Raw genomic sequence first — 19,703 nt, forward strand, 5'->3', positions numbered from 1 at the left:
CAGAGTTGCTAGTGTGCCTGTAAACCTTTGGTCTTAACTTATATCAGGTGTTAATTAAACTTGCTGGTCAAATTCTAGTGTTGCTCTGCAAAAATCTATTTCAGTCTCTTTGAGTTAGTGTGCATAAGAGTGAGAGCATACTTCTGAGTGACTCTTCTACAGTGATGACGCACACCAAACAGGAAAAAGGAACAGTGGTCACAAGCGAACCCTTTCCCCCAGCGATTGAAACACGTTTTAGCAGAGTTTGTTTCACAACACTTGGATAGCCAAACCAAAAAACACACCATAAGCTTCACCAAACTAGTAGGGATTCTTTCCACCTCTTCTATGTTCTGTAGTCAAATTGGGTCAGATTTACTTAAGGAGTTGGAAACACTACACTATCAAAGTGTCTTGCCTGTTGCTGAGTTGGTAGGGCTGTCTGCCTGGGATGAGAGTCTCTGTGAGGTTGGCACTAGGCTTACTTCCAGGTCCAGCAAACACAAATGCATCTAGAGGCTGTATCTGGCTCAGCTGGCTGCCCATGGGGAAGTCTGAGGCTCTGCCACTGTAAATAGCAACTGCCCCAGACTCATCTCCTGAGAAGAAAACATAACAGGAACAACGCATATAAAATTAAACGAAAGTGAATGAATGAATGAAAATTGATCTAAACAAACTGAAACTCTGCACAGCTTCAACATGTGAAACCTGATTAACTAAAAAGTGGAACCGGCCTAGATATCTAGATACAATGTGGGTAGGTTGTATTTTTCAGAGCGTTAGAGCAATATTATGACAACCCACAGCACACTGACCTTTCATGTACTTCTTCCCTATGTTCTTGGACATCAACCCATTCCTGGGGGTGTCCACACGCACGTCCACACTCACAGTGACTGTGTCGGTTTTTCCATCCAACACTACCAGCACCAGAGGACCTGCGGCTGGAGCCTCTGTTAGCTCCACAAGTCCGTCCACCTGCCCTCCTCCCAGCTTCAGCTCAGTAATGACAGGAATGGTTGCTGGGGCGGCAGGCGGGGTGCAGTTATTCCTCTGACCTGGGGAGGGTGAGGACACCTGAAAGCCCCAGCGATCTTCTGACAGCAGGCACCTCTCAATTGACTCGTCCCCCTCCAGTGCTGTTTCATCTTCTACGAAGGCTGGTTCCCCGGGTGTCAGAGTTTCAGCCAGGAATTCTGCACCCCCAGTACGGCGAGTCATGTACACGACGGCGTCCACCAGCCCGACGGCGGAGACATTCATCTTCTCACTGTAGCGAGCAGCAGACGTGTGGTAGAGGACGATGGCGTCTGGGCCGTTCTGGACTGTGTTGGGAGGCAGGAGGATGGCCGGTTTGGGCAGCATGTCCACCGAGCCCACCAGGAAGAATCCTCTGTCATCTGTGCTGTGGCCTTTGAGGTCCAGCACCTTGTAGGCTACGTTTCCATTCCCATTATAGAACACAAGCGTGTAGCCGTCCAGAGAAGCCCGTTGTCCGCTGGTGTGATACAACTCCACAAACTCAGTGGTGTCCAGTCTGGGGTTGTCGGCGTTGATCTCGCTGATGATGAGGCAGGGGTCACCACTGACCACCACCACCAGGCAGAGACAGGCCGCACAGGCCAAACTGACCACCATGATTTACAGCTTCCCTGAAATACCTGCTCGGGCGAGCTTCTGCAAAACAAAAGACCACCAGTTGCATTCCTCAGTGAAATAATACAACAGAGTAAGCGACAGTTCATACTGTGATTTTATTTTAAAATGACAACACAATCTGAGCCACAGAAAAGGCCGCTGTGGAAGCCTGTTCACAGCACTGTGATCAAATCTAATGTTTACTACTTGCAGACCAGATTCCCTAGAGGAGAAACCTCATAATATCATGAATGAGTCTTCTATGAATCTATTTTTTGTTCATAGTGGTGACACTGGGAGTGGACGTCTTCTGCATGAGTCATGTAAGGTTGCGAAACACACTGGCAAGCATTTGGGGACTTTGCATGAAACGGCAAAATGCTTTAGCTATGAATAAACAGGATTATTAGACTAAATGGACAGATCATGTAAAATAAATTGGAGCGGTGCCATTTTTTATCCCAGGATCAGGATCAAGTCCAACGCAAATCCCAGTACATCCCTAGATCACTCACAAAGTCGTCACAGCTTTAACGTTAGCTTCCAAAATGAGTCTTAAAGAGGCTACATTAGTTTGCACGACAGCCCCTCTCTTTAAACCGCGTTGGGACATAAAGGGAGACGTCTTATAAGATGAAGGGAGAGTGTAAGGAATGAACGTGTGCCCTGAAATTATCTCCCATCTCACGGCAGTTATTCAAGTCACGGTTTGGCTGCTATGCATGCATCTTTCCGTCGAATAAAAACGGGAAGAACTAGGCTGTCAATCTGCTTTCTCTCAGTGCCACACAAGGTCCTAAAAAGGCTACGGACTTACTATATTTTCTTGGTCCTTGTCGGCCAGGTGTCGCTTGTTGCACACGTCGAAACCTCTCAGTTGAATGTAAAATCGTCACCCGTCGGAAGTAATTTTGGTAAAGTTTTGTTTCCTGCCCTCCGCCGCTCCCTTCATTCACAAAGCAGCACTTTCTCCCCCCGGACTGTGGGCGGTCAGACTGACTGAGGGGGATGATGCCTGCCAGGGAAGCTCTCTCTTTTTTTCTACGGCTCAGTTCACCATTCAGCCATCCACAGCTGAAGATAAAACACCAGCAAAGCAGCAAAACCTCATGCTTGTGGAATAAAAAGGCGGGTTAAGTGTAACCCCCACTCCAGAAATTGTACTTATACTGTGAAACTGTGGTAATTTATGTTTTAGAGAAAAATAATACCACGGCCTTGGGTTCATCCCAGTTAGCCTCGTAAAAGATCTGAAGGGGGCCCCTGACCCCACTTTGAAATAGGGGAGAGCTGGTTCCGTTGTAACACTTCAGTGACAGCCAAGGTCCCGCCCAGAATCAGGTTTAGTTTTCACCACACAATTCAGTTTGGTTTTTGAGTGATTTTTGTAAAAAGTTTTCTTTCATCTCACTTTCTCCAAAGCTGTACTGAGTGGTGGACAAACTACTCAGATCTTTTACTTAGGTAAACATCAATACCACAGTCATGCATTCAGAATTTCACTTAAAAGTAGTACTAGCATCCATACATAGCTGGATACATAAAGTAACTTCCTCATTATGCAGAATGGCCAATTTCAGAATAATGTATATTATTGAATTATAATTATTAATGCATCACTTTAATATTGCAGTTGGTAAAGGTGGAGCTGATTTTTAACTATATGGGCTACTGCTGGGTAGTTTATGAGTTTTACCAAGGGGTCAATAACGTTTTATCTCTAACCATTATAATACATTTATTTGTTGATTATATTTTGAACCTTTAATCAGAATCTGGTTAAGTTATTGGTTATTATTAAATTATTAGATAAATTTAATGGAGTAAAAACTAACTAAAGAATTCCCTTTCAACTGAAGTAGATCCTTAAAATTGCACCCAAGAACAGTATTTGGGTAAATGTAGGCTACTTAGTTACTTTCCACCACTAGCTGCATTAATACATAATATTTACCTATTTTGGAAATGACCTGATCTGTCTTGTAGAGGGGTCAAAATCCTATTGTATCAAGATATAGTTGTAGTTCAGACATAGAGGTACTGGTTGTTCTCTTGAGCTCTATAGGCAAAATATAATAAAACCATTTTTGCCCCAGGCCCCCATGGTTGAATGCCAATATCAATAATTCCTTTAGCTTTTTAGCTTTCTTGTGAAGACTACATGTTCATAATGCATCATAAGCTTAAGATTTGCATATACAAACAGCATGATTACTGTGTAGAATAATGTAATGTGCAAGATCCACAGCGCTGTAAGTTAGGAATATTACGTCATTTATACCTAAATAAAAGTACGTGATGCAATAATCTCAGTGTAAACTCACTGCAGATCCTTCAGGAGCATTACTGCTTGAGAATATTATAAAGATCTTTCATAAGGGCTTAGCAGTTATCTAAATATAAATATTAATTGACTAATTAAACTGACATTTTAAGGTTACTAACACATTTCCTGGAAGAGGGTTAATATCTTGAGCACCTTGATTTATGCCTCTCTGGAGAATTAGAAGTATGTGTAACAGACGTTTCAATATGTTGCTGCACTTGGAAAAACCTAAAAGATTACGAGGCTGCTGTGAAACTTTTTCAGCTTCATTCCTCCTGCAGACTTCTGAATGGATTCATGTTGCCCTTTTAAAAATCATTTCATGTAAAATTGGCCACAACAAATGTGGATTCAAGCGGAAATCGTTACTATATTTCTCAGTCAGTACGCACAAAGTTTAATTTGTGCTTCCTGTGGAATTAGTATCACAAAGTATGGCCACATGAGTAATACGTGACTGGGGAGTTTACAATATATTAAAAGAGCAAAAAGTCAGATCGTCATCATTTATGTATTTATTTTTATTTTGTTGAATTGCCAGTAGTTAACACACAAATTATGATTCAACATTTGCATACTGTACATCTCATTCCTTTTCTTAATTCCGCTGCATAATTCTCAATGTAAAACAAATGGTTTGTTTGAAGAGTAAGTTTCTATTTGGCCACTTATCAAGGCACTGTTGACCATACTGTGTAATCGAAACGTTTGCGTCAATTATGAATATTCAGCATCTGAGTTAGGCCAAATACTATTGTCGTGGTGCAGCGGGGAGATAAATTGATAAATCAATATCAATACTGTAATATTAAACTTAAAATAATTTTGGGTTATATAAAAACAATTTATAGCTTGAATGTTGCTCTCACAAACTGTGCCACAGTGAACTATCTCCAGATAGATTTGTATTTGGTTAAAAGGAAAGAGTTAAGAATAGTTGATTCCAGTTATCACTATGCTGTGGTCTCTGTTCATGGTAGAGATGATCTTTAACCTGAGCTCAGGGTTTAGGGTTACAAAGTCTGTGCTGATCCATTAAGTCAGCAATGTGAGGTTTTCAGTGGTTAGTCATTTCAAGTGGTTATTCAAGTATATTTTCAGCAGCTGATTTTTTGTTCAGATATCGAATATATAATATATAATAAGGTCATGTGGGTCATTTTGTAAGCAGGGTTGGTCTGTGAACAAGACATTTCTGTGACCTTTTGAGCCCAGATAATAAGCTGCTGTCCACAATATTTCTATCACAACCTGCTTAGCGAATTTAATCGACTACATCAGTATTTTAAGGTAACAGTAGTGCATTAAACTCACATTTACTTCTTTTAGTGAATCGTCCTTTACACTTTTCATGTTTTTATCATGTTTTTACATTGCTTTAAATAACATTACTCTTCTACTCATGGATTTGTTTTTCTGGTCCCTATTTCTCGGTGTTGGTGAATTATTAAAAAAACAAAACAGCACTTAATTTCGTGTTAAAATGTGTGATTGTAACGGGTATAATATTACCTATTTTCTTTTAGTAATGCGTTATATTACTGCGTCACAGCAAAAAGCAATAGGCCTACATTACTGCAATTGCGTTACTTTTGTAACGCAATTTTGTAAGTCCCAACACTACACCAGATACAATATGAACTACTCAATTGCTACAAAAATGAATAAGTAGTAAGTAGTAAATATAGCCTATTAAATATAGTTGGTTTTAGTGTGAAAAAAGGCCCAATGTAAACTTGTAAAATGTAATCACTAAAACGAAGTTGTGGTGTATCACAAATTAGAAATGTGTCAGATGTTGTATGCTTGCCTTTCTTCGTGAAATGAAGGTTTCCGCCTGAGCCAATTCTGAAAACAGGCATCTCTGTCGTTTTGTCGCTTTATCAACATTACAACTCTGATATAATCTACTTTCTGCGATGGACTGGCGACCTGTCCAGAGTGTACCCCGCCTTTCGCCCAATGTCAGCTGGGATTGGCTCCAGCCCCCCCGCAACCCTGTACACAGGATAAGCGGTTGACAATGGATGGATGGATGGATTTAATCTACTTTGTTTTTCCAGCCTTGGCAATACAATCGCTTTTGAAATGTTGTGTGAATAACTAATGCCTCTTAGCACCACTAGATGGCCCTATAAGCATGGGGGAAGTTTTTTTCTGATGAATTGCTGTCTTGTTGACACAAACTGTCAGCGGGAGAAAATCATCAAAAATGCTTCTAACAAGTAAGATTCCCTGAGGTGAAACTGTATGGGTAATTCCGCGTAGAGGAATGTCTTTTTCTGATGTTCTGGTGAACGTGTGGCGTTTCTATTTCTATTTGTGTTGTGCTAATTGACGGGAAGTATATTTTGAAACAAAAAAGGTCAGTTTAAATGTTAATGATGTACACATTTTGGTTTACATGAAGTTGGCACTGCAGTGCGAGCAGGTATTGGAACATTTCAATTGAATTTCTGTCAAAACGCTGCTGGCTTTTCAAGAGTCAACAACCCTTTGACAAGGTACATCTAATTCATTTGGCTGGTTTATTTTGATGACTCACTACTTAGATGTCCTCTCATCTAATTCATCACTGTTTGTGCTGTTCGTAGTGGAAAACACTCTTCCTCGCAGATAATGGGGAAAGATGGTGTGCTCAGTGTAACAATTTGAAAGTTGCATAGGCTCTTCTGTCCACCAGAATCATTAGTAAGTCAATTGTAGTATAATTGAATACTTACATGTAACTGAGGAGAAGGTGAATAGAATCAAACTCGGCTCATCACTATTAATTAACAGTGACATAGCTTAATTAAGCTAATTCAGTGTAAAACATCAAATTAAGTGAATATTAGTTCAGAAGGGTACATAGTGGAGCTGTTTCTAGATATCTTAACAGACCCTGGACCCACTCAGGATAATACAAAGCCACTCAAAGTAATCCAAATCTGCATGCCAGCGGCGCAGAACACAGCAGGATGCACATTATATCTCAGACGAATGTCACTTGTTTGATTGCAAAGCAGAATGTGACAGCAATTGGATGTGAGTGTTGAGCCATTTTTGTTGGAAGTGAAGTGAAGACAGCCAGCATCATCCCTGACTCAATCATCACATGAATTTTCACCCACTGGGAATATGGGGCTGACTTCTAGACATATCAAATGCTGGAGCAGGCACAGTCAAATAAAACCACATCCTGTCCCAGACTTCATATTGGAAGACCACCTACAGTCTTAAGTCTTGGCATATTGCATTACAGTGTAGCATTAGAATAATTGCACTCTCACTGTAGCATGAAGTCTTGTTTGGATGCAGATTTATTAACCTGAGGTATATTTAGACTTTTATCCACTACAAATACAGAACACAAACTACTGTTGTCGTATTTGTGAGTCCATTTTTTGGGCTCTAATATTTGAACAATAACACATTTCCTTTATGGGGTTCCTCAATGGACGTTTCTAAACCTTTGTCCTTTTGGATGTCAAGACAGTTAGTAAATAGTTAACATCTAAAAGGGGCAAGGTTTCTAATTTACAGCAAAAAGTTCAATGCTCATTATAGATGTATTATAACTTTTGAGGTTTTAGCTCACAAATGGTCTTGAAGGTCAAAAATTTAAAGATATGGACAAAGAACAAAACCAACGATGTGTTAGTCCTCGTAATATTTATGACTTTGCTACGCAGTGTGTGGCATGTGCGCCCATTTCTTCCTACTGAAGAAACAAGTTTTAATAAAACAAACACCCACAAATACATAGTTAGATTTAAAAAAGTCTAGTTTCTGAAACAGGTGAGTACTGTAGCTTTTAGGTCAAACAGGAGTGCATTTTCTTGGTACTTTTTCAGCTGCGGATGAATACAAAATTGGTTCATTAGTGGATAGCAGCAGCAGCAGACTTGTGGAACTGACTCAAAACAAACTACAGCGCCCATGTTCAATGTAATGAAGGAAGTTGTCACACAGTGTTTCTTATTAATGTGCTTTTAATAGTTTTGGACAACAGTGAAGTTTTACGGCACAGAAGAGTGAGCTATATCAGCCTTTGGCTGCACATAAAATACTTGTTAGTAGGATCAATCTATTGTTGGTTTTAGTCTTTTAATGGGATTTGTTGAAGCAAAAGAAAACAGAACATCACCAGACTTGGTGCCAGCTTACTGCTTCAGATGACCTGGGCCTTGGCAACCTGGTCTGATATAACAGAAGTCATTAATGGCGTTTTGTGTGATCTTTTGTTCATCCTGTGTCTAAATACACAATGCCCTATCTGCAGCTATCTCGCACCAAAAATTGCTTTGCATGCTGTTGACCCTAAAAGCTTCCCTGGTGTGCCTCAAGCTAATTTTTCAACTCATTAACCTGAACAGACATAAAAACTAGGTCGCTGTGAGGGCAAAGCAAAGTTTGTGTATAAATTCACGGCAGGAAAGCACTGAACAATGCAATGCAGAGGGAGGCCATGCTAACTGGAGTGTTTGTACACTACAGATCTCAAAGCGCTAATGACAATGAATTATGTGATAAGAAAGGGCACCGATGCATCACAGAGGCAATGTGCCTGTGTAGAAGTTTTTTCACCTATGTGTGTTTATATGTGATAGCTCACATGCGCGCGGTCTAACAAGGAGGTGAGGGCAGGGTTTAACTTTGATGAATAATGTGGGAAGCTCTGTCCCCCCCCCGCCACCCCGCCACACCACCACCAACACCTCTCATTTCCTTCCCCTCTGTCTTGCAGGCACAGAGGAAGCTTTCTGCCGTTACTACTTTTTTTCAAGAAAGCACCCAAAGAACCTCATCAACATTCAACATGCATCACCAGCTCACTGCATCCAATCATGTGCGCTTACCATACAGAGTGCATGTTTGTGTGTGTGATGCAGGGAGACAGGCAGGGAGAATCCCTTTGTGTTCATTATGAATCCCCAAGGTCATGTACAGGCACTCGTGAAGAGATCCGAGACAGGCACCGTGGACATGATTTTCCAGGTCAAAGTGTGGGATGAGGATTTAGTATAGTACATTTAGGTTAATGGCAGTTAAAGGCATCACCAATGTGTACTGACGAGATGTGTGTTGGATTATTGATCCAAAGTGATGCTTCATGTTACTTCTCAGCACCAGAAGACAAAATCCTCACAGTCACAGTCAGAGATATTTGACGATGTGAACTTTCTCTGGTAAACATCCCCCTACATAATCTGTGGGATTATCCAAAAGGGTTAACTGCTGAGAGGGGATGAGAGGTGCGAGAGCAGGAGCTTGGCCACAAGTCGATTTCTCCGAGAGATTGCAGTCATGTTTGATACCCAGTTCCCATGGCAACCAGCGACCATGGTGTACCTGACCTATATATGTGCTGTACGTACACAAACACGCGCTAACCATCTGTTACTGTCGCTTTGTACAGCAGCTCATGGGGATTTTAGTGGTTGCTGAATGAGTCTATCAGATATGACAAGAACAAACAGAGGAGCCACGAGCTGCCTTCATCATTTTTGAGAAGCTGTCAATGATTTGTGTCAACAATGGCTGGAAGTCACATTGAGACAAGCTGTGTTTACAGTAGACTGTTAAGTAATGAGGGTATTATTATAAGTATGTTGACATATAATTTGTGACAAGATGGAAATACTTGCAAATTTTAAAGTGCCAGAAATAGTTACTAATAAAAAATACATTAATCCAAAAAAACTAACTCAAAAAATCATTTGAAAGGTTCAGTGGTTTGATAGTTAACTGGTGGAATGTAACTAAGAAATTTCATACATGTACTCAAGTACTGTAATTAAGAACAATTGTGGGGTAGGCTTCTTTACTTGAGCTACTTTATACTTAATATGAGAGACAAACATTTCACATTTTACTCCATTACACTTATATGATGACTATTAATCAAGAAATTAATTATTTGTGTAATATGATTAAGGTACTTAGCAGTATTTGAAGTAGTTTGAGATTACACCCACATTTACCAGATGCAACATTAAAGTGATGCTTACACATAAAAGTATTCATAATTATAATCTAATTATGGTACTTTAAGTATATACAATGATAATGCTTATGCACTTTTACTTAAGTACTTTTGTACTTTTTCTTGTACTTTTAATATTTCTACACTGTGGTATTATTACTTTTAGAAGATTTGGGTACTACTTCCACCATTGCTATATCTTTTTTTGTGCAGTTTAATCGCAAAGATTATAGTGTTCAGGTGTTACAGTTGTTTCAATATATAGATATATTTTTAATCAAATCATAATTTCAATTTTGTCAAATTAGTTAAGCTAGTCGCAAACTTTCTTTCCCTGGAAACTGCAGAAGAAGTACCCCCTGGGGTACAAGTAAGTCAGTGCCAGCATCGTTGTTTTATATCTATATATCTATCTATTTATATTTTCATGCAACAGTAATTCTGTATATCTTTTAGTCTACTAAAATGATTCACGTCGTATAAGATATATAACAAAATGAATAACAAAAGGCTTCAATGATGCCAGGTGTTATAAAAGAAAGTTTGATCATTACAGTAGATATGCTATAGACATAAAGGCATATGTTTCACCCTTAATATAAACAGCCTAAGACATCACCTCTACGTTACTATACTTGCTGAAAAAAGTTTTAGTAAAAACACTGGTGTTAAATCCTTTCAGTCTATTTATAGACACGTAATATAGAGTATGTTATTTGTCACATGGTGATTCTGTTGATGTATTTTTCTGATTCCTGACTGTAAATTGTTTTATCCACTTTATCCACAGTGGAGTCTGCTGATAGATTTCATTAATTAATGGATGAGAGGATGGACATTAAACTGATGTCAAGCAAGAGTTTAGAGTTAAAACTGTCAGGATTTATTGTTCTTGTTTGTGACTCAGAACCACACATTGTGTTGCAATTCGAAGAAAAAGAAAGGACAAGAACATTTTTAATGACATTTTAGTTTAGTTTACTTTAGTTTTCACTTATTTTTGCTTGTCTTTCTTTCACACGAATAGCTCACAACCTTTTGTCAGTTCTGAAATTATTATCATTCAAACCAGCAAAAAAACTTTATTTTAGATAGTTAGGCGAAGTGAAAACAAGTTGTGAACCCAATATTGACTTATCATCACTTTTAAATTGATATGGCAAACAGAATTTACACATTCAGCAGTTACGGAGCAATATGAGCATTCATTTGGAGTTGTATTTCTGGCCACCTGATGAATATAAGTTCACCAATTACTTAGGGGAATAGCTGTCTATTTAGTTCCTAAATGCTCCTCTATGTATGTTCACAAGCTACTCACTGACTGTCTGCTGTTTGGTGCAGATCTGGTAGTGTACAGTTGATTTTTGGGACTTTTTCACTGAAAAAACAGTTGGTGTCACTTTAGGACTGAAAAGGCAGAAAGCAACTGGTATGGCACCTCCTGAATAGATGTAGAGCTTATCTGTACTTCATGTAGCTATAGGTCTAAAAGTACTTGTGGACCTTCTGCCCTCTTGCTTGCCCCCTTTCTCTTTTCCCTGTTCTTTCTCTCTTGTGGGTGCGCTGTAATCCAAAATAGCTGTTACTTCTCTTCATCTTGCTCTTTTTCACTCCTCTCCTCTCCCCTCCGTGTTTCATCGATTCTGCCTAGACGGGGCAGGGGACAGTGTTCCCCTGTGGGGCATTCTGGGTAATAAATCTTATTCCTGTCTACATGTGGAGGCTCATGGGAAGGTTCTGGCCCACTTTTCACCCAGACAAATATATCCACAAAATGGAGGAAAGTGGGTCAAAGTAGCATAGAGGTGCACCTGAATAAAGTGTTTGCTAAAAGCCAGCTAGTTCCTTTATCCCAATGATAGCAGTAAACATTTTTACAGCAATGACAATAATGACCTATAATAGCCTATATTATTTCTCATTGTATGACTGAGGACGTATTTCCTAACTCACCAACAAAAAAGTTCCTCCTGCACATAAGAATGTCAATTGCATTTAAAATAAGTACCACAGACACTGTTGAACACTGTTTTTCAACATAAGTTTTCAACCTATTTTTCCAAAGTCCCCTACAGCCATTCATCAACACCACTTGTGGTGTTCCAAATGTGTTTATTTAATTTAACCTGGATGTTATTTAACACTATGTGTTATATAGCCTATTTTTTTTCATTCAAAACTGTCAATGCTTAGTTTGGTTTAGTCAAGTTTTCATACTTCTAGTGGAATCTAGTAGTTTCAATTAGTTTAGCCAACTATTTTAATAATTTCACCATAATTTTTAGCTATTTTTCAGCCATTTACTATTACTTTTAGCTAGCTATTTCCTGTTTATCCATAACCTATTTCAGCCAATTATCTATTCATTTAAGCTAACATTTTGAACCATTTCTCCAATACTTTTATTACAGGTGAGCCAGGTGATGAGGAATAGCAGAACAGGGGTTAGTGTGGTAGGCTCTGAAATGACAGGAGAGTTAGCTAATTATTTTTTACTGTGTATCCATTACAATTTACCATTCATTTAAATTTGTAAAGTGTAACATATGGCCAGACTATTAGTTCAAATATTTGAAAAAAAATGAACTAACATTATCAACAGTATGTGAAGAAGTAACGGTTCTGACTGTATTCTGTTGCAGAGATATACTGAGGTTAGCATGCTAACCAGCTAGCCATAGTTATGTAGGCCTATTGCTACTTTTTACCTCAAGAGAGAAAGTCAAATAGCTCAGCTAATTTGCTGCACAGCTAACTGAGCTAACTAGCTAACAGAATTTAGCAGCAGTTACCTGATGTGTGACATGTGGCCCCATGTTTTTGTATGAATTTGACTAGTGGAGAGTAGACTAGTCTCAATACATACACATTTTATTTTTAAACTATTCCACCACTTATCCAAAAATGTCTTTTATCTCTCATTGTCTTTGTCATTTATCTATTTCAACCAGTACATTATTCTAAGCAATTCTGTTCATCCCTTACTTTTAGCTAACTGTTAAGACCTCTATGCTCGCTAGCACCTGAACACAGACTACATTGTTCAGGTGTTACAGCTAATACAATATAGACTATATTTTAAAATGAAATCATGATTTCAATTTTGTCAAATTAGTTAAGCTAGCCGTCAACTTTATTTTCCCTGGAAACTGCAGAAAAGTACCCCCAGGGGTACGAGTACAACCCCTGGTTTGAAAACAAATTAAATCAATTAAATTGTAACACTAGTTATAATTAGAGGCTTCTACATGCAGTGTTATACTGTTGTTACATTAACTCAGTCAGTGCCAGCATTGTTGTTCTATATATATCTTAATGCAAGAGTAATACTATCTCCTAGTCTACCAAAAACATTCATATATACCTTCATGTATAATGAAAGGTTTCAATAATGCCAGGTGTAAAAGAAAGTCTGGTCATTACAGTAGATATGCTAAGGCATAAAGGCATTTGACCCACTTCCTATTAAATTACTCTGTTCTCTACACTTTATTGGTCTGTATTTCATAATAATCTATTCATCACTAAGAAGAGGGAAAGAGCGAGCCCAGCGCATGTCTCCTGGGAGAAAACACAGGAAAATACAGGACTGAGATCCACATCTATTAGCAGTTGAGAATTGGGCCAGGAGAATAAAGCCACATAATGATCTTGTCTTGTCACAGATTTGTGTGAAAACCAGGACTAATTTGTGTAGCACTTAAATGATTACATATAGCAAAACTACCGTCGGATTCTGTACAAACTGTGTTGCAATAATTGGAAAGTCAGAGTGGAGATGAAAGTGCACTTCGGGACAGTAAAGTGAAATGGCCTTGTCAGTTATGTAAAAATGGAGTATGCTACCAAGCACCAACTGTCCAAAACAGGAGAAATATGCATCCTTTTTCCACAGCATGTTACTCACAATAATCTGCAAAACACAGAAGCAAATCCCTGTGTCATGTATCTTGTGAGTTCATTTCACAAATCAAATAACATTTCTAACATTTTATTGGCCAGGTTTGTGTATACATGTACAATAACATTTACATACACATAAATATGCATAGCTAACAACTAACAAAAAAGGACAAGCTCCACAAGGTAAACATAAAAATGAAAGACAATGGTAAGTAAAATTTAACAAGTTGCTTTATATACAGGTGGATGTGACAGTACAGTATGCACAACGTATGTAGTTACTTGTGAATGGGCACTTGTGTTAAAGTAATGATATTCATATATTTTTTAAACTGTGTCATTTAAACAATGAGAATAATTTACAGGTACAGTGGATGATTGAGTCACAGGGTTATTGGATTATTGCACAGAGATTGTTCCTGATACTCCGGTGTTAACTGTTAATGATGGCCTGTGGGAAGAAACTTTTCTTGTGTCTGGTTATTTTGGGGTACATTGTTCTTTAGCATCTACCAGAGGAGAGAAGTTGCATCAGGTTGTGTCCAGGATGTGTTGGATCTGCAGTGATGTTTCCTGACCTGACTCTGGACATATATGTATAAATTCTAAATGGAGGGACGGATGGCACCAATGATTTTCTCAACAGTGGCGACTATCCGTTGAAGTCTGGACATTTTGGACATTGTATACACTATAAACCAAAAATGGGTAAAAGATCTGCATAATATTCAGATTTATAAAACTCATTAAACTCATTCTTTACACAAGAGTGATACATATTTTTTTCACCACAATATGAGCAGCCATAAATGAGAATCGCTGTGGCTTTCGGCTGTAATTGCACATCTTCACCTTTGCTATCTCCTCTTCCATGAGCTGGTTTCATATCTTGTGCAGTTCAGCTGCATGCCAGTACTGGGAATCTTTCCTGCCTGAATGCGTCATAATAATTAAAAATGGATTTTATAGTCTGGAGAGCAATCATTTCTGAGGGTTCATTAATTTTTAATGGTTTTCCAGAATGGGAATGGGGGAAATTATGTAAGATAATACATCACACTTTGGAAGTCATCCAGCACAAACAATATTAGGCATCACTTTGTCAGTGAGTCCACTTTGAGATCCTGCACCAAATATACATATAAGGACTGCTTACAACTGTTAGCATGTATATTTTCTTTCTATATAGTGTAATATCTGTGAACTCTGACCTCTACCTGTCAGATCCAAGAACATCGTATGACAGAAGTGCATTCAAAAGTAATAAGGTTTCTGCCTTGTCACTTTGAAAAATATGTTGGGTTCCATTACCCATGTTTTCATTTTAGACATTCATTTTAATTTCCTCACATCTGCCCACAGGAGACTGTTTCTACTGGCACAAAGTCTTCAGACACAGCACCAAGCGTGATGATACACTGTGCATCAGAAGCTACCACAATTAGCCTGGAAAGTCTTCTCTCTCCCCGATGTGCCTTTTTTTTTCACTCTTTCATCACTCCATTTGCAGCATGAGTGAGCTATTTTTGAGTGCCTCACTAGTGATGAATACCTCAGAAAAAAACAACAACAAATAAAAGAAGACACCCTTCTTTGTTGGGAGCCCTTTGCGTTTTTACCCTGAGCTGAAGGCGAGCTGGCTGACTGGATTAATCACGTCGGAATGTGTCTTTTCATTTAATAGCTTCTCCTTCATGCTTAGTCACATTGTTTTTCCCACAGTTGTCACTGTTTTCATCCAGAAACAGTCAAAGCGATATGACATCCCACTCCAAACACACTGTGATCAATAGATATAATTGGCTTGCAGTGCATTTCTGCATGCATAAATATATATTTTTTTGAGAAATAGTAGTCACAATCCTCATAGAAACAAAGACACACATACTCAGACATTTAGACATATAGACAGCTACAGAGAGAATTTGTCTTACTTTTTTAGTACTGTAATGTACTTTCTTTTTTAAGTGCGTCACCGTTTGGATTCTGTTGGGCCCATCTCACCATAATGCTCCTGCCACAATTACAACATTAAGAGGAAACTTTTGTTTCACAGCACTAAACTCAAACACAGTGCTCACCAGCAACACATGCAATCCTGTCATACAGTTCTTCCTTTTAAAACATTTGTGAGGACATAAAACTCTGGAGACATCCATACAGTATGTGTCCTATCTTTTTCTGTGTAGGTCATTGCATGCATGAATCTCAGCGTCTTCAGTGCTGAGGCGAATACTAACTGTTTTAAGGTAATTATTCATTGATTTACCGTTGAAAAAGAATGCTATATTAATATTCTCTGAAAAGCTGCATATGATGGAAGTATGACTCATAACAACAATGGACTGCAAAGGTGCGATTCTATTTCAGCATCTTAAGTCACCAGTGACCACCAAAGTATCCTTCATACATGGAAAGCTGAAGGTTAGACAGGTATTCCTTAAATGCAACTCTTGCCCCAGGCTTTAAGCTGTCAGCAGAAATGAATCGATTGTTAACTCCACTGCTCTGATGACAGGAGGCCTGATTGGTCACCACCCTGGGAATAACGTTCACAGCTGCAGCCGGGATTGGCTGCCGCTGGCTGTGCTGAAAATCATCACAGCAGATTTAAGAACGGGCACTTTTCCATGCACAGAGCGTGTGTGTTCCCAGTCTGCAAGGTCACAGGCGCATAAGCCTCACTGTTTACACGTCTGCATATTCAATCACGGCTGCCTAATGAGTTGTACAAATTTAATCATGTAGAAGGTTGTTTAGTTCACCACCAGGTCCTCATTAGAGTGTTAGAATGAAGGGGTCTTATTTCCTCACTGTCAGCCACACACGTGTTTTCCATGAAGACAGAAAAAACTATAAAACAACTTCAAAAAGTGATTATCATGTGCGTTCTCCATGGTCTCAGTGGTGTGTGTGTGTTAATCTAATGGGCACACACAAGCTTTGGATAATTGTGCATTAGTCACACTGATCTTAGTTGTTCACTTTATTCTACGCATCACTTTTAGTGCTGTGCCAACCATTTTTTATGTTGTTGTTCCTGTGACGTTTATCTCAAGACAGAGAAATTAACATTATGACCTCATGTAATTAATATCATCGCCCGCAGTAAAAAAAAAAAAAAAAAAAAAAAAAATATATATATATATATATATATATATATATATATATATATATATATATATATATATATAAAATATATTCAGCAAAGTGATTAACATTAGTTTTCTGAATGGCTTTCATGCTGTTCATGTTTTGTTAAACCCGTCATCTCCAAGTCTATTCTAACACATCTTACTTCATGGTGGTGCTGTTTATTTATTTAAGGTTTGGATAAAAAGGCAAAGTTCCTCAGTGAACACAGGCTCCCTGCTGTGTGTATTTCTGCTTATTTGCATAAGTGCTTATGTGCATGAATAGTGGTGTCCTGAGATAGGATAATATGATTTGGCGAATATGTACTTTTGTTTGCCAATGACAAAACACTGATGTGGACAAACTGATTATACTGAATTCAATATTTTGTGGCATTGTGTCCTTACATTTTCTGATTTACATGCGTTGGATTGCATGTACTGTATTTAGTTTCAGACCAAATTTGATTCCGGTCAGAGCAAAATTCCTGGACACTAAAACTTTCCACTTCTACTAATCCATCCATCCGCTCATTTCTTACTGCTTATTCTGTACTGGGTTGCCGTGGCAACTGGGTGATCAGAGCCACCCATGCATCCTTTTCCCCAGCAACATTGTTCAGCTCCTCCTGGGAGATCCCAAATGCTCCCAGTCCACCTGGAACATGTAGTCCCCGAGTGTGGCCAAGGTGTCCTCCTGTGTCCTGTGTCCTGCATTTCCCTGGTCGCAGAGGAATGCAGGTGAGAAATGTGCACACCTCACAAATCTCAACAATGTGTCGTATGGTTTGAGTATTAAACAAGCTGACTGGTCCAGCACCTATCTGTAGATGGGTTTGTAACATAAAAGAAAAAAACACATAAATATAAGTTGCAATAAGCCAAGCCCTGTTTGTTTCCCCTTTGACAGCATGGTCACAAGATCTGTAGTTGTAGTTCGAACTGTCTTTCCCCAACAGCCACAAGGGGCAACAATGAACCAATTCCACAATTGAAAACTAACTTTGACTGGAGATTTATGCTTTTCAGAAGTGTTTTTAAATGTACATCTGATTGACTTCAACCCCGCACAGCCACTTTCCTGAGCTTTTATTTTTTCTGGGGAACATCCTGGATTGTCTGTCATGCAATGGATGATACAGACCCAATCTGGGCTTTAGTCCCAGCCTTAAACACTAAAGCTGTGCAGAATATCTGTGTAACTACAACAAAACTATAGACTACAACACACAACAATGTGTTTACATGTATGACACATATACGTGGTCAGCTGTTCCCGATGACCCATTACAGTCTCTTCATATGCGGTCTGTATGCTGTCCCAATAGCCTCACTGTGCTAAGGAAAATGGGTCAGATGGGGAAAGTGAAGAGGGAGAGACCCAGGAACACACAGCTGGCCTCAGCTTGCTGCTCCAACACGCAGATACAGACACATGCAGTCGGGTGCTGAGGGAGGAGGCTGCATCAGGGAAATCAATCGTCCAGAAGAGTAACACTGAGCTACAGATGAGGATCTGATGACTGTGTGTTTGCGTGAGTGTGTTTGGAGGGGTTATTGCTTAATAGGTAGGCTACACAGCTCTTTTTTTTCTTTTTTTCTTTATTTTTTTTTCAGAGAAGCAGTGTTTTGCTCACCTTCTGGAGATGATGATGGTTAAGAGATATCTTAACCATCATCTTCTTTTGTCACTTCAGCTGACAAAATCGATTAAATTCATTCACACCGTTTTTTAAAATACACACAAGTGGAATTTGCATGCAGACCCTAAAATGTGCAGTCAATAGTGACATCACCACATTTAAAATTATAAATATTCCCATCACGTCAGCCTATTTAATCTCTTCAGACCTATGTGTTTTCTATCACATATGTCCTGATTGTATTTATAGTAGCTCGTCAGAGTCGGTGCCAAGATCAAGTCTGCCAAGGACAGATGGCACTTCTCCTGTCAGCCATAGCTTTTTAATAAAGAGCATGGCATAAAGAATATAGACGGAGTGAGATTTGAACAAGGGTGAAAAGAATTGCAAGATAAGGAGAATATATTTGGTGTATGCAACCAAACAAATCATAACACTGTAAAGCAGAAGAGGTAAAATGTTTTTCATAGAGGTTTGAGTCACACATCTTAAGCTTAGAGGATTATGTTGAACTGACAAATTCACCTCACAGAGTCCTTTTTTTAACCACGGTTAACTGAATTTCCGATTCCGTTTAGATTTCCTTGGCAAGGGTGCAGGTTAGAGTATTTTTGGTCTTCTTTTAATAACTGCCAGTTTAGATGTGATCCATCTTTAGCTATCCAGACTGGGGCATCACTGACGCTGATGATGATGTAAGAGCTTCAGTGGGATATGACTGTGAGGGACACATTATTTTGGCATTTCTGCAGCGACAGGAATGCAAGCACAACACTTCATTTAAGTTTATGCTAAATGTGTGTGATAGACTTTTAGAACCCACCCCCATGTTATTGTTATTACCCATTTCATCACAGAGGCTACAGCTTCCCTGCATTCTCCAAGACTTCCAATTCTTAAAAGCTCATTGAAGATAAGAGAGAGGCGATTAGTGAGACACAAGTCCCGTTGCAGACTAGCTTTCAGTTCCAGGCTTGAGCTTCTCTTTTGCCATGCTGCTTATTTGATGTCCTTCTAATGTTGTTGACTTCCAGGATTTTGGCAATGTTTGGCAGCCTATTGAATCAAAGCACAATAAAGGCTTATGAAGAGGATTGGGATCG

General features: G+C 39.0%; 1 protein-coding gene across 1 annotated transcript; it reads right to left on the reverse strand.

Annotated features, from left to right (window-relative positions):
* Positions 1–400: 400 nt before the first annotated feature.
* si:ch211-183d21.1 lies at positions 401–2,788 on the reverse strand (the record flags this gene model as incomplete). Its single annotated transcript, XM_038736683.1, is given in 3 exon segments — positions 401–581; positions 801–1,662; positions 2,441–2,788. Coding segments are annotated over 2 exon segments (1,004 nt in total), but the record flags the coding sequence as incomplete, so codon positions are not given.
* Between the last annotated feature and the right edge of the window lie 16,915 nt (positions 2,789–19,703).

This window comes from Micropterus salmoides, unplaced genomic scaffold (genome assembly GCF_014851395.1).
Source record: "Micropterus salmoides isolate LMB-PRFRI ecotype aquatic unplaced genomic scaffold, ASM1485139v1 Ms_hic_scaffold_21, whole genome shotgun sequence".
Taxonomy (NCBI): domain Eukaryota; kingdom Metazoa; phylum Chordata; class Actinopteri; order Centrarchiformes; family Centrarchidae; genus Micropterus; species Micropterus salmoides.